The sequence below is a fragment of the Pteronotus mesoamericanus genome, unplaced genomic scaffold, assembly GCF_021234165.1.
Source record: "Pteronotus mesoamericanus isolate MK-2021 breed Mesoamerican mustached bat unplaced genomic scaffold, CSHL_Meso_final contig_166, whole genome shotgun sequence".
NCBI lineage: Eukaryota > Metazoa > Chordata > Mammalia > Chiroptera > Mormoopidae > Pteronotus > Pteronotus mesoamericanus.
Window position 1 is genome coordinate 2,691,683 of NW_026555066.1, and position 15,895 is coordinate 2,707,577.

Sequence of the window (15,895 nt, forward strand, 5' to 3'; positions counted from 1 at the left end):
TAGTAGCTGAACTTTGTTTGCAGCCTGAATTTACAGCTGTCCCTTCCTTTCATACCCCTTCCACCAAACACACCCAGTGTGTTCAACATGATAAAGTGCTTACACACAGCATGTCATGTCCACATACATTTGTATTTTTCAGAACAAAACAACAGTTATGCTGGCAAAGATGCTGAATTAATGGGGACTCTTAAGCTCCCAATACACTGAAAAGCAACATCATTTTTCATGTCTACAAAGTATACATTTGTTTTCACAAATGTGGCCAATTGTGCCCTAACAGTTAGGACTTTTTCACCAAATCATACACATAGATATGGAAGTCATCATCAAACTTGATGAAATACACAGAAGGTTTGGCTTCCACTTGGTGAATGACCATGCCGATCCGTTTGGAGCCATCTTCTTTGGTATATTCCACATGTTTACCTATCAGGCCATCTACAACTCCTCCTGGTTCCCTCTCTGCTGGAGGAGACTCACTGGACTCTGGCATGATACGGAGGTCTCCTTCTTTATAATCATCTAGAAGCTGGTACATGTACAAGACAGGATCTTTCTCATAGGTGATATAAAACCAGGCTTTCATGATTGGTGCTTGGGCTAGGACCATGCCTCTCCATTCATCCTTAGAACCATGCTCGCCCTCAAACATGTGTTCCACAGCTTTACCGATTATGGTATTTGCAAGGTTTGCATCACTGACTTGAGATGATGCCACCCTGTCAGAAAGAATTTTAAGAGACAAAACTCTTTCATCTCTGTGAAGTTCCAGTCCATAGACACAGTCAATTCCGTCATATTTCACCAGATAAAGAGAGGGATTTATAGGCACCTGATCCAGAACGGTTCCTTTCCACTGGGTGATGGGCTCATCGCCTTCCTTCCACCCGTGTGAAATTCTGCAGCCCACGATGTTCCTGCGGGGCTGGGATGAAGGTCTGCCCCTCTGCTTCTTTTGGAAGGTTTTTTTCTTCGTCATGTTTGCAGACCCAGTGGCCCGTCCCCCCACTGGTGCCCTGGTTTGTTGCCCTGGGGCTTCCTGTGTGTTGGAGGTCTTCATGCCTACAGCAGGAAGAGAGAAGGTAAGACGAGAGAAGGTAAGAAGACAATCATTATGCCACAAGGCGAAGTTCTCCCGACAGCGATGTCTCTCTGTACCCTGTGGTGGCAACTGAATTCTCCCTACGAGCCTGGAACCAATGTTGGAAATCCTGGTGGGGTGCCCGCAAGTGCTCTCCATCCCCGGGTTCCTTTAGGCTGCAGGGAAGGGCAGCAGCGGCACTGGTACTGGCTGGGGTTACGAACTCCGCGGGGGGGGGGGGCAGGCTACCTCCTTTACCTCCTTGTTCAGAGCCCGCTGCCTCCACTGCCCGCCACTGGTGCCCACTCTCTAAATCCCCCCGCAAAGCACCTATCCCTTCCCAGCTTCGACCCGCAGACAGTCAGTGTCCTCCAGCCCTGAACGCCCCCGCCTGCTGCCCACACACCCCCTGACAACCCCCAGTTGTTTCCCTGGCTCCCTCGCCCTCGCTTCAATTTCTTGCCTGTCTCCCTAACGCCACCCCTTTTCCTATAGCCCATTGCACTTTTCCACCCCAGCCTCACTAGGAGTCGGTGTCCACCGCTATCTCCTGCAAGAGTCCACCCCATCTCCTTTCTCCATCCTGGTACCCACCAATGGCCTTGGCCTGCCTGGCGTCCACCGCTCGGATCGCGGGCCTCACGTGCCCAAATCAGACACTTCGCTCCTGCCTGCGCTGTGAGCCCGTGTGGAAGGAGGATTAGCGGGCGCCGAGCCGGGAGCTTGCTGAAGCTGGTTGGAGAGAATCCGTAGACGAGGAGCGTGTCCCGGAGGCGGCCGGGCAGGCGGAGAGGATGGTGGCTGTGTCTCCGGCACTGTGCTCGCGGGCCCTCTGCCTCCCTGACGGCGGCAGACACCCCGCTGCCACATCGGGATCCCACCAGCCGCTACTGCTGCAGCAGTCTCCTCCCTCCTTCCGTAGCGCCGCTTCCTGCCAGGAGAGCGGCCTCCCCTTCCTGCCAAACACTGGGTGCCTCCGCCCCCCAACTCTGAAACCCATCAGTGTCTTTGGCTCGGAGGATTCCTTATTTCCTGTCCCTTCCCCGATTCCAAAATCAGGAGCTGGTGGGTCCTCCACTCTTACCCTGTCTCTCACCATTTCAGGGTTCTTTGGCTCCTTTGCTCAAATCTCTCTCCAACCTCTCAGTGCCCATGCTCCATCTGCTTTTCATCTTTCAGGAATTTGTCTTTTCCGTTTTCAGTGCCCTTATGTAGTTATTCTTTATACATAAATCCTTCTTTCCTGTCATTTCTAAAGATTTGGAATAGGAACAGAGAAATATGCTAATATTCAGTCTGCCATCTTATCTTGATCCAATATCTAGGTAATATTTCGTAATTGGTCATTCTTGGATTGCCCCTGCCTTTATTTACCTTCTTTTTACTTTCTTGCAAATGAAATGCTTGCACAATGTGAACACTGTGTAAATTTCAAAAAATTGATTTGAAGAAAATAACCAACTGAAATTCCAGTGCCCATTCTCCAGAGCTCATAGCAAAATGTTAACACTCATTATTTCTTTTTCGATTTTTCCAGGCTTTTACAAAACTGGGATGATTTTGCATATGCAATTTCATGCTCTGTTATTTTCAATATAGAATAAGTTTCCTCTAGACATTGGATATTTAAAAAAACATTATTTCTTTTATGCAGCCAACAAATATTTCTTGAGCACATATTGCATATTTGATCATTTGTCTATAAAACTCAATTTTACAGTGACCACAATTTAACTTTTCCTTCAGTATTGGACATTTGGAAAATGTATCCACAATAACTGATATTGTGATCTATTTATCAAAAAGGAGAACTTAGGAAAAAGTAGCTTTACAAGAAACAGGTAAAGTGACAGTTTTATAATTCAGTGGAAGAAGACTGGTTATTCTTTAAGCAATGCTAAAATGACTCTTTAAATAATTGAATACAAATTTTACACTTAATGTATCCCTAAATCAATATATGATTTACTAAAATGTAAAATTCAGCAAAATAAAACAAGAAAAGGCAAATGAACAAGCCAAAATTCAATAAACAATATGAATATCTGATAGTTACTTATAGTATCTGAATCAGGTGATAGGTTAGATGTTAACAGAATAACTAAGCTTAAAACGATAAAATAATTCATAAAAGGAAAAATAAAATCAATAAAAAATTTGATTCAAAAAATATGAAAGAACATTTAAAAAATAATGTCCTTGAGCATGAAGAAAGAATTTTGCATCTAGTGCTGCTGCAAATGAAAGTTCATACAATTTTTTTTTGTGGAAAGCAACTTGCAGATACACTTCAATTCATGTAAGGGTTTATTTAGCTCTGGTTAACCCTTATTCCTGGGATACCCCCCTTGGAGTTCCAATGAAAAGTTAAGGGAGTTTATCAGGGCTCTGGACTCCAATTTCTGCATCCTTAGCTTCAATGTGAAGTCATAAGTTCTCCTGCGCTTCTAAGCTTTTCAGCAGTTCCCTCCAGAATAGGCAAACTTTCCCAGGGGAAAAGAAGTCTTACAAATTTACTGCTTATCTCTGTTCTCCCTAGTGTCTTGGCTGGGTAATTATTTCCTACCTGGGTTTTCAGATGCCTTTGAGCAGATTTATTTTTAACTATTTTGTCCAGCTTTTACTGTTTCTTTAATGAGAAAGCTGTTTTGAATTATTTAGTCTCGTATCACTAAAGCCCAAAACCCTTTATTTTATTATAAAATATATGTGTCAACTATTTGTAATAGCTCCACCGAAATTATCATCAACAGTAGTTTGGGTATTTTGTGATATATTCATACGATGGAATATTATATCAGAGTTAGAATGAGGAAATTACAACTACCTGCAACAACATGAATAACTCACAACTATGTTGGGAAAAAAAGAAGACAAATGGGCACACATTTTTTTCTTTCCAATTTATTTAAATTCAAAAATAAACTAATCTATTGACTTAAAATTTAAAATAGCATTTTTTGGAAGACCATTTTTTGGAAGACCATTTTCCAAATAGATGGTAATGATTCACATTTTATCAGCAATTGGTGAATGAACACTTTTTTGTAGAGACATTTTTTAATGGGTGTGTATGGCAAGAGTTGCTCCTATAGAGCAGCAAAATGTGTTGAATTGTAACTTCATTTGGCATTGTAACTTAGCATCTAAACACACTTCAGTTGTGTCTCCCGTTTTCCTTTTGTGGACAACTTAAGGCTATCTTTGAAGGTCACTGAAATACTGTTAGAATGATTGTTTTAGGACCAGGCACCCAACTAGTCAGAGCCAACTGGACACAAGCTCCTGTATATAAGATAGATGATCTTTTTGAAAGCAGCTCAGAGGAAAGATCAGAGCCAACCCAAGAAAAAGAGGGAAATTGTCCTAGGGATACATTTACCTGTAGGTGGTCATGTTCACTGACTTCCAATTATATCCCCCTCTAAAAGGTTACTCTAAACTAATCATGGTAATATTATCCCCCTGTAAGTGATTGATTTAGTATTTGGCATATGATATAATACTGGACAATTAAACATAATCTGCCAGTTGGGGGACTTCTGAAAAAAAATTCTTTACTCCTAAGAGAAACAGGAAATGATGTTTCCTTTTCTTGTTTAAGATAATGCTCTGTATATCTCCTTGGAATCTCTGTAACCAGCCTGAGGGTGAAACCAGCATAATGAAAATAGAAGAGGGAATGGGAATATTCTGAGGCCTTAATCATTTCATTTATCTAATGATCATATCATTCCTGGATTCTTACATCTGACCCCAATTTACAAGATAAGAAATTTCATTATGGTTAAAACAACATGAGTTGAGGTTTCTATTACTTGAAATTGAATCTAAAATGACAAAGTGTTTAGTAAATGTGTATGTATCTATACTTAATATACAAAAATACATACATAAAAATAAGAAGCTTTATGTAGGGTTAGGAATAAGTAAATTTGAAAATAGATGTTAAATTAAAAATTAGAAAAATATTAACATTTAGCCCTGGTTGGTGTAGCTCAGTAGGTTGAGCACCGGGCTGCAAAGCAAAGGGTCACCAGTTCGATTCCCAGTCAGAGCACATGCCTGGGTTGCGGGCCAGGTCCCCGGGGCGGGGGGCGTGCAAAAGACAACCACACATTGATGTTTCTCTCCCTCTCTTTCTCTTTCCCTTCCCCTCTCTCTAAAAATTAATGAATAAAATCTTAAAAAAAATAACATTTAACTTAAGTGTATTCATTGAGTGACTGTTAATGAAATGTATTTACTTATATAAATTATAATGTATACACTTTATATATGCAACTTAGCATTTAATGTACATAGTAGTATAATCAAATATTTATAAATAATTCAAAACTCATCTTTCCAGAAAAGCAAAACATTTTAAAAATTGATTTTTTAAAAGTTATTTTTAAGATCCAAGATGGTGGCAGATTAGATGGAAGCTACATTAACCTATTCTCAAGACCAAACTGAAATTATAACTAAATTATAGAAAAACCATCATGAATAACTAATAGAAGATTAGCTGGAGAGACTCCTTACAACGAAGCCATATGGCTTATAAAGAAGCCATATCAAGACTGGTAGGAAGTGTAGAGATGCAAGAGAGATGACCAGGCTCCCATGGGCAGCAGCTGAAGTTCTGGAGGAATATCTCAGCTGTGGAGGAGTTCTCCCAGAGAAGTGTGGAGTCTAAACCCCAAGCTGGGCTCCTCAGACTAGAACACCAGAACAAAGAAAGGCACCCACATAACATCCAGTGGTGAAAAGCAACAAGTTTTTGTCAGGGAGAGACTGCTAGAGGCACAGCTATCCTCTTAAACAGCCAACGCACAAAATTTTGTTTGCAGCCACTTACCCTGGGCTCCAGCAGTAAGAGGACAGAGTGGACTAGAGCTGCATGAGGAGAGTCTGCATTTGGTGGTTCTAAAGAGAGAGCTGAAGGGTCATCCACCAGGATCCCTGTGCTCAGTCATTGCTCTATACTGCCAAAACCATCTTTCTCTGGCAGAGCACTTACTTCTGTGTCGCATCAACCTGGAAGAAGCAATAGTCCTGCCTACAGGAATTCCTCTTTACCCACCCTGTGGAGCTTAAGTCTTGCTGAGGGTACATCCGGAGGCTCTCCCAATGACTAATCTTAATAGGCAGCCTGCAGGTGGAGTCATATTTCTGGGTATTCTGAGACTTGCTGATCTACCACCAGGACGAGTGCTAGTAAAATCCAACCTTGGTGCGTAGCTTGGTCCTTTCCACATGCAGCCAGGCCCACCATACAGAACCACAAGCTATGGATCACTGATAGCTCTAAACAGGTTGCCCAGGGCCAATCACAAGCAGGGTCTGATATAGATCTGAACCAGAGTTTTTGCAGCTTTACTTAATACATATGAACAAACACAGAGAGGAAGCCAAAATGCAGAGATAAAGAAACAGGCCCCAAATGAAACAACAAGAGAATTCCTCAGAAAAATAACTAAATGAAATGAAAGCAAGCAGTTTCTCAGATATACAATTTAAAGTCATAATTATAAGAATGCTCAATGCAATGAAAAAAGATGTAGAAACCATAAAAAAGGGCCAGCTAGAAATAAAGAATACAATATCTGAAATAAATAATACACTGGAAGGAATAAAGAGTAGGTTAGATGAAGCAGAAGGTTGAATCAATGATTTTGAAGACCAGTCAGGAAAAAAAAAAAAAAACACCATCAAAGCAGCAATAAGAAAAAAGAATTTTAAAAATTGAGGATAATTTAAGTTACATTTGGGACAAGATGAAGCATAACAATATCCGCATCATTGAGGTACCAAAAGGAGAAGAAAGAGAGCAAGGAATCAGGAACCTATCTGAAGAAATGATGACCAAAAACTTCTTTAATGTGGTGAAAGAAAAAAGACACACAAGTCCAGGAAGCACAAAATTCCCAAACAAGATGGACCCAAAGAGGCCCACACCAAGACACATCACAATTAAAATGGCAAAACTAAAAGACATGGAGAGAATCTTAAAAACTGCAAGAAAAAAAAGCAGTTAGTTACCTACAAGGGAACTCCCATAAGACTGTCATCTGATTTCTCCACAGACATTTCAGGTTGGAAAGGATTAGGATGACATATTCAAAGCAATGAAAAGCAATGACCTACAATCAAGGTTATTTTATGCGGCAAGGCTATCATTTAAAATTGAAGGAGAAATAAAGAGCACCCCAGACAAGAAAAAGCTAAAGGCATTTGCTACCACTTAATTAATATTAGAACAAATGTTAAAAGTTTTGCTTTAGGAAGAAGAAGAAAAAAGAGGGTAAAAGAGGGTCATAATTAAAAAATAAAATGACAATAGTGTGGAATTTCCTCAAAAAGCTGAAAATGGAACTGCCTTTTGATCCAGGGATTCCCCTGCTGGGACTATACCCTAAGAACACCAAAACGCCAATACAAAAGAACCTATGCACCCCAATGTTCATAGCAGCACAATTTACAATAGCCAAGTGTTGGAAGCAACCTAAATGCCCATCAGTAGATGATTGGATCAAAAAACTATGGTACATATACACAATGGAATACTACATAGCAGAAAGAAAAAAAGAACTACTAAACTTCACGACAGCATGGATGGAACTGGAGAGCATCATGCTAAGCGAAATAAGCCAGGGGGCAAAAGACAAATACCATATGATCTCACCTATACGCGGAACCTAACCAACAATGCAAAGATGCAAGGAAAATAAGACCAGCAACACTGAAAGGAAAAGAAATCAACAGAGACAAGAGGGAAAGGGGGGGGCAGGGAAAGGGAAGGGAAGGGGAAAGTCAAGGAACATATAGCAAGGACTCATGGACACAACCAAAGGGGAAGAGCTGAGGGAGGGAAGGAGGGAAGGGGCAAGGGAAAGAGGTGGGGGGGAGGCAGAGACAAATGTATTTAAAAAGTAAATAAATTTTAAAAAATGACAATAAATACATACCTATCAATAATGATTTTAAATGCAAATGGCTTAAATGTTCCAATCAAAAGGCATAAAGTAGCTGAATGAATAAGAAAATAAGAACTATATATACTGTCATCAAGAAACCCACCTCAAGCCTGGCTTCCATGGCTCAATGTACTGAGCATTGTTCTGTGAACTGAGAGGTTGCTGGTTTGATTCCCAGTCAGGGCACATGTCTGTTCTGGGTCAGGTCCCCAGCTGGGGGCATGTGAGAGGTAACTGATTGATGTTTCTTTCACACATCAATGTTTCTTTACTTCTCTTCCTCCCTTCCACTCTCTCTGAAAATAAATAAATAAATCTTTATTAAAAAAAAAAGAAACACACCTCAGAATAAAAGATATACAGACTAAAAGTAAAGGGATGGAAAGGATATTTCATGCAAATAAAATAACTTGGGAAAGTAATAGTTATATTTGACAAAATAGACTTTAAAACCAGGGCTATGGTAAGACACTAAGAAGGACACTACATCATGATAAAGGGAACAATCCAACAAGAAGATATAATCCTAGTAAACAGTTATGTACCAAACATAAGAGCACCTAAATATGTAAAGCAAGTCTTGATGGACATAAAGGGAGAGATTGGCAGAAATATAGGCATAGTAGGAAATTTTAACACCCTCATTAACTTCAGTGGATAGATCTTCCAGACACAAAATCAACAAGGAAACAATGGCCTTAAATGACTTACTAGATCAAGTGGATTTAATTAATATCTTCAGAACAGTTCATCCCAAAGTAGCAGAATATACATACTTTTCAACTGCATATGGAACGTTTTCTAGGGTAGAGCACACATTACGACACAAAAAAAGTCTCAATAAATTTAAGAAAATTAAAATCATTTCAAGCATCTTCTATAACTACAGTGCTATGAAATTAGAAATCAATTGCAAGAATGCTGAAAAACATGCAAAGACATGGAAGCTAAGTAACACGTTATTAAACAATGGGTCAAAAATGAGAGCAAGGAAGAAATCAAAAGATATCTTGAAACAAATAAAAATAAGAACACAGCAACCTAAAATCTGTGAGACACAAGAAAAGCAATCCTAAGAGGAAAATTTATAGTTTTACCAGCTAATCAAGACACAAGAAAAAGTGCAAATACACAATCTAATTTTACACTTAAAGAAACTTGAAAACGAACAAGTAAAACCCAAAGTGAGTAGAAGAATGGAAATAATAAAGATCAGAACAGAAATAAATTAAGTGTAAAAAACAATACAAAAGATCAATAAACCCAAGAGCTGATTCTTTGAAAAGATAAACAAGATTGACAAACCTTTAACCAGACTCATAAATAAAAAAAGAGAGGGGACTCAAATAAATAAAATCAGAAAGAGAAGAAAAAACAACTGACACCAAAGAAATAAAAAAAATAAGAAAATATTATGAACAACTATACGCCAACAAATTAGACAATCTGAAAAAAATTGATAAATTCTTAAAAACAATCCCCCAAAACTGAGTCCAGAAGTAACAGAAACAGACTGATTACAACTGATGAAATTTAAGCAGTACAAAAAAAAAAAAAAAACAGAACAAATTTGAGCAAAAGTCCTATAATTGATGGGTTCACAGGTGAATTTTTACCGAACATTCAAAAAAGAGCTAACACTTAACCTTCTCAAGTTATTGCAAGTATTTAAGAGGAGGGAATATCTACCTTGGGAGGGAAGACTCCCAAGTTTATTTTATGAGACCAGCATTATCCTAATTCCAAAATCAGATAAAGATACCAAAATGAATGAAAATTATAGGCCAATATTCCTGATGAACATAATGTTAAAATCCTCAAGAAAATATTAGCAAACCGATTACAGCAATACACCAAAAGATCATACACCATGATCAAGTGGGATTTATTCCAGGAATGCGAGGTTGGTACAATGTTCACAAATCAATAAATGTAATATGCCACATAAACAAAATGAAGGATTAAAATCACATGATCTTATCAATAGATGCAGAAAAAACATTTGATAAAATCCAGCACCCATTTATGATAAAAATGCTCATCAAAAACATTCAATGGGCTAAAGATAAGTTTATTCAATAAATGGTGTTGGGAAATTTGGACAGATACATGCAGAAAAATGAAACTAGACCACCTTCTTATGCTATGCACAAGAATAAACTCAAAATGGATTAAAGACTTAAATGTTAGACTCAAAACCATATAGATACTAGAAGCAAACATAGACAGTAAAATCTCAGACATTTCTAGTAGCAACATTTTTTTGACATATCTCATTGAGCAAGGGAAACAAAAGAAAAAATAAACAAACGGGGCTACAACAAACTAAAAAAATTTTTTCACAGCAAAGGAAACTATTAACAAAATGAAAAGACAACCCACTGAATGGGAGAACATATTCACTGATACATCAGGAAGGGGGTTAATATCCAAAATTTATAAAGAACTTTTAAAACTCAACACCAAAACCAAACAATTCAATTAAAAAATGGGCAAAGGAGTTGAATAGACACTTCTCCAAAGAGGACAAACAGATGGCCAACAGATATGTGAAGAGATGCTCAACATCACTAATAATAAGAGAAATGCAAATTAAAACCACAATGAGATATCACCTCATACCTGTCAGAATGGCCATAATCAATAAATCAAGAAACATCAAGTACTGGCAAGGATCTGGAGAAAAGGGTACTCTCATGCACTGTTGGTGGGAATGCTGATTGGTACAGACACTGTGGAAAGCAGTTTGGTGTTACCTCAAAAAATTAAAAATTGAACTGTCTTATGACCCTGTGACTCCACTTCTTGGAATTTATCTTAAGTTTATTTAAAGAAAACCAAAACACTAATTTGAAAGAATATATGCACCCCTGTGTTCATTGCAACATTATTTACAATATCCAAGATTTGGAAGCAGCCCAAGTATCCATCAGTAGATGAGTTGATAAAACAGATATGGTACATTTACACAGTGGAATACTACTTGTTCTTAAAAAAGAAGAAAATTTTACCTTTTTCCACATCATGGATAGACCTGGAGAATATTATGCTAAGTGAAACCAGCCAGATAGAGAAAGACAAATACCATATGATTTCACTCATATGGGCAATCTAATGAACAATCTAAATTAACAAGCAAAATAGAGACAGAGTAGTAGATAGCATTCTGATAGCTCTGGGGGAGGGGTTAGAGGGGTAGAGAGATTGAGCAAAAAAGAAAAAAGAGAAAGAGCTCCTTGACATGGACAACAGTGTGGTGATTGCAGGTGTGGGAAGTGGAGATGGCAGCAAGCATAAGGGTGATAAATGGTAATGGAAAAAAAACAATAGAACAAATAATATGAAAAAATTATTTTTAGAGAACTTGACAAAAGTTTTCTTCTTCCATAAATATTTTACTGTGTATATGCAAAAACTAGGAGTCCTTTAAAAAAGTCACAATGCCAATAATAACACACTTAAAATATTAACAATATTCCTTAATTTCATCATCTGAAATTAGAAGGCACGCAACCTCTAGCTGCCTTTCCACTTTTCTATACTATTCTTAACTTCCCCCTGCCTATTTTGTACCCTGCATTTATGCTGCTTATTCCCCGTATCTTTTCCCCCATCCTCCCTTCCCCTTCTCCTGTTTTACTGTTAATAGTTTTGATCTTCTTATTTTCTTAGATAATTCCCTTAAACATTTTTCCCCTAACCACTTTTCATGACTTCAAAACTTCTTGCCAGCCCCTTCTTGCTTGCAAATTTTCTTTTGAGAAATAAGCTGATAGTCTTATGGGAACTCCTTTGTAGGTAACTGTCTCCTTTTCTCTTGCTGCTTTTAAGATTCTCTTCTTTTCTTTAATCTTGGGTAATGTAATTATGATGTCCCTTGGTGTGTGCTTTCTTGGGTCCAATTTCTTTGGGACTCTCTGAGCTTCTTGGATCTCCTAGAAGTCTATTTCCTTGGCCAGATTGGAGAAGTTCTCCTTCATTATTTGTTAAAATAAGTTTTCAATTTCTTGCTCTTTCTCTTCTCCTTCTGGCACCCCTATGATTCAGATGATGGAGTGCTTACAGTTGTCCCAGATGTTCCTAAGCCTCTCCTCATTTTTTTGAATTCTTGTTTCTTCATTCTGTTCTGGTTGAATGTTTATCTCTTCCTTCTGCTCCAAATTGTTGATTTGAGTCCCAGGTTCCTTCCTTTTACTGTTGGTTCCCTGTATATTTTTCTTTATTTCACTTTGCATCGCCTTCGCTTTTTCCTCCATTTTGCGACCATACTCAGCCAATTCAGTGAGCATCCTGATTAGCACTGTTTTGAACTGTGCACCTGATGCATTGCCTATCTGTTCATTGCTTAGTTCTATTTTTGGAGCTTTGATCTGTTCTTTCATTTGGGCCATATTACTTTGTCTCAGCGTGCCTTGGAAATCATTGGAAGGGGCGGAGAATTAGGTATTCTCCAGGGTGAGGCAACCCAGGTTGCTGAGTTGTGATGCTGTATGTAGGGGAGGGGTCTGAGAGGGAACAATGCTGCTTGCTCAGCTCTCGGCTGGCTTTCAGTCACTTCCCTTGCTGCCCACAAGTAAATTGGGCCTTTCTGGTGCTGATTCCCGGTAGGGTGGATTTCTGTACATTCTAGGACCTTGTGGGTCTCTCCAATAGACTCTCCTGTGAGACTGGGAGTTTCTCCCGACCCTGCAACCCCCACAGGTTTTTTACCTCCAGAAGTTTTGAGGCTTTCTTTTCCTGAACTGAAACCCTGGGTTGCACAGTCTGTCTCATTCCCCAGCTGTTTCTCTGGTTTATCTGAATACAATGTGGGACCGCCCAGTCTTCCAGCCTTCGCCTCACCTGCTCAGTCCTCCAGCCACCGCCTTGCCGCACATCCTCTCCACCCCGGCTGCCTGTCTCTGCCCCTCCTATGGGTCTGGATGAATGTTTCTTCTTTAGCTCCTTGGTTGTCGGACTTCCATACAGTTTGATTTTCTGGCAGTTCTGGGTTTTTTTTTTAATATGTTGTTGTCCTTCTTTTGGTTGTTTCAGGAGGCAAAGTGTTTCTACCTATGCCTCTATCTTGGCTGGAAGTTCCTGTTAAGAGAAAAGTTTTCACTAGCTGCTAGATTTTGCCACTTGACATAATAAATACTGGGTTGAATAATTAAATATATACCATTTTTATTTAATTCACAAAGCCCAAGTCACACACAAGGGCCTTGGGGACAAACTATAAGGGCAATCAATGCCAGCCAATAGGCACACACAGGCCACTTCTCATGATATTACTTTAAGAATGAATAATGGATTGACAGACCTCCAATCACAGCCATCTATTTGCAATGTTTTTGTAGCACTGATCTTACATGTATTTTGTATATTTTCCACGAACTCAGTGTCAGTGTTGCTCTTGTGTTATCCATGAAAACCTAAAGAGAATAATTAAATTCTAAGGAATAAGATTTTGTCAGATATAGTTGAGCTTTCGAGGGCCACAAACCATTGTGATAGCTAAGATTTTTCTTTTATCTTCCACACAAGGATCAATTTTCTCCCCCTTGTGGGCAGTATCACCCTATTTGAGAGTACATTATCTGGGACTTGCAGACTAAAGCAAGAAGATTGGATGGTATATCAATTGTAATAGAAAAGCTTTGGGGAGTTTTAAGTATGAGGGTGATATAATCTCATTTATATTTTTATAAGATTACTTGTACTATTACACAGAGAATTTAAAGAAAGGCAAAGAGACCTTAATTCCCAACACCTAATGTTATCTAATGTAATCATACTTAAGGCCTTATTTTCTTTACCAAATCTTTTAGTTTTTTGAGACACACCCTTCTCTATCCATGCTACCAAAGCATCAGGTCATGAGCTGACTGCTTTTATATTAAGTTCTCTCTTTATTGTTCTCTGGAGATATTACAATCTTTAAAGCTCAGCTATACATTTAAAAGGAGGTCTGTCATATTTTTCTGAGATTCAAAATATATTTTAGTGGAAGGATGTTCTTCTATCACATTTGAGTCTTTTTTAAGCCAGTGGGTTTATTAGCCACTTTTGTGGTCAATCAGTGGTATAGTTCTCTCCCTTCATGACGGAGACAAGAAGGTTACAGGGAGTTTATAGGGGAGTCAGAAGAGTCTTGCTCACACTCTGTGAGGGCCCTCCTTCAATATCTACTGTTGCTTCTTTAATGAGTGAGCTAGAAGTTCGTGACTTATCTCAGAAGACTCTTGAATTGATTTTTAAAAACACATTAAAGCCACACTGTAAATATTAATCCCCTAAACTATAACCCATCGCAAATTATGCTCAGGTATGTTGTACAAATATTAACTGCACAAATTAAGAAGTGGTGAACAAAATGGGAGAAGGTAGTCAAATGTGTGAACTTTCAGTCATAAAATAAGTAAGTCATGGGAGTGTAATGTACAGCATGGTGACTATAGTTAATAATACTTCAGTACCTATTTGAAAGTTTCTAAGAGAATAGATCTTAAATGTCATCATCACAAGGAAAAAATTGGAACTATGTATGGTGAAGGATTTTACCAGACTTATTATGGTAATTATTTCATAACATGGACAAATTTCAAGTCATTATGTTGTACGCATGAACTTAATATAATGATATATATCAATTATATACCTTAATGTAATTATTTTTAAAAGAGATTTCATTTTGTTTCTTCTATCAAGTACTATGTATAGTGATTGTCAAATAAGACCCTCACTCTTCTGGCTTCATATCTCCCAATGACTTTTCTAATTGGTGAGTTTTAGAAGAGTTGGATATGTGAGAAACATTCTGAATTGTCTCTTGGATTTATCTCTCATAGGCAGAATATGTGATCTAATTTATTCTGAGAGATTAAGCTTTGGGTGCCAGGGGCATCCTTCACTATCTTGGAGGCCTGCAGTTATTTAGCTCTGCTTGTGACTGAGTGAAGTATGAGAAAGTCCTTGTGGCTTCATAACAGAGGATGTCCTCCCAATCCAGCTTTTATGAATTATGAAGGAGATATTTTGACCTCTATTTTTGTGATTATTGTGCCTGTCTCTCAAATGGTTATAAAACTTGCAGAGAGAAAAATGGTTTTATTTATTAGCTCTCTGAAACCTCAACTGAACATTATGTTGAACTGTGGCACAATTTCAATCTGGAAGAGGAGGTATACCCATTGCAAGTATGGGAGGATGTAGCACCATTTTCTAAGAAAAATACAGGAGGATAGCTTCTATCTCTAAGATAGGAAAAAATATTTTTGGAATTTAAAGATGCACTTTGAAATTGTCTCCAATAATGACTTCGGGGAAAGAGTTAGAAGATTCTGACCATTTCCTTTTAACAGTAATGCATGTGCAAACCAAGACTGATTGACCCTGTAATCCCAACACTAAAAACTAATAATTAATATCATACCCACCCCATTTTAATTAACATACTTAGAAAGGACAATATCACTTGGACATGGGGAATGGAGAATGGGCTGTAATCTAGAAAATGCATTTTGAAAATTTTTACATTAGTGTAAGTGTGTGTACTTTACCCAGACACAGTACAAGTTCAAGGCTTGTCTGAATCATGCTTCCTTTTGAACACCTAATTATTTTATTTATTTTTATTTTTTAGTATATTCACAGAGTTATGCAACCATTACTACTTCCTAATTTCAGAACATCTTCATCACCTCAAAAAGAAACCCCATACTCATTAGCAGTCGTTTCCATTCTCCCAGCCCCCAGGACTCTGTAACCACTAATTTTCTTTTTGTTTCTATGGATTTTCCTACTGTGGACATTGCACATAATTAGAATCATACAATATGCGGTCTTTTTGTGACTGACTTTCACTTCC

The 15,895-nt window shown here is 38.3% G+C and overlaps 1 protein-coding gene across 1 annotated transcript; it reads right to left on the reverse strand.

Annotated features, from left to right (window-relative positions):
* Positions 1-283: 283 nt before the first annotated feature.
* On the reverse strand, positions 284-1,890 carry LOC129064562 (spindlin-2). The gene is made up of 2 exons (XM_054565698.1): positions 1,679-1,890; positions 284-1,065 (listed from the first exon to the last, which is right to left on the reverse strand). The coding sequence occupies exon 2, from the start codon at positions 1,061-1,063 to the stop codon at positions 284-286; it is 780 nt and encodes a 259-aa protein (XP_054421673.1). The 5' UTR covers positions 1,064-1,065; positions 1,679-1,890.
* Positions 1,891-15,895: the final 14,005 nt, after the last annotated feature.

Coding starts and splice junctions, on each gene's coding strand:
- LOC129064562 (XM_054565698.1), bottom strand. CDS start 1,063: ATGAAGACCTCCAACACACAGGAAGCCCCAGGGCAACAAACCAGGGCA.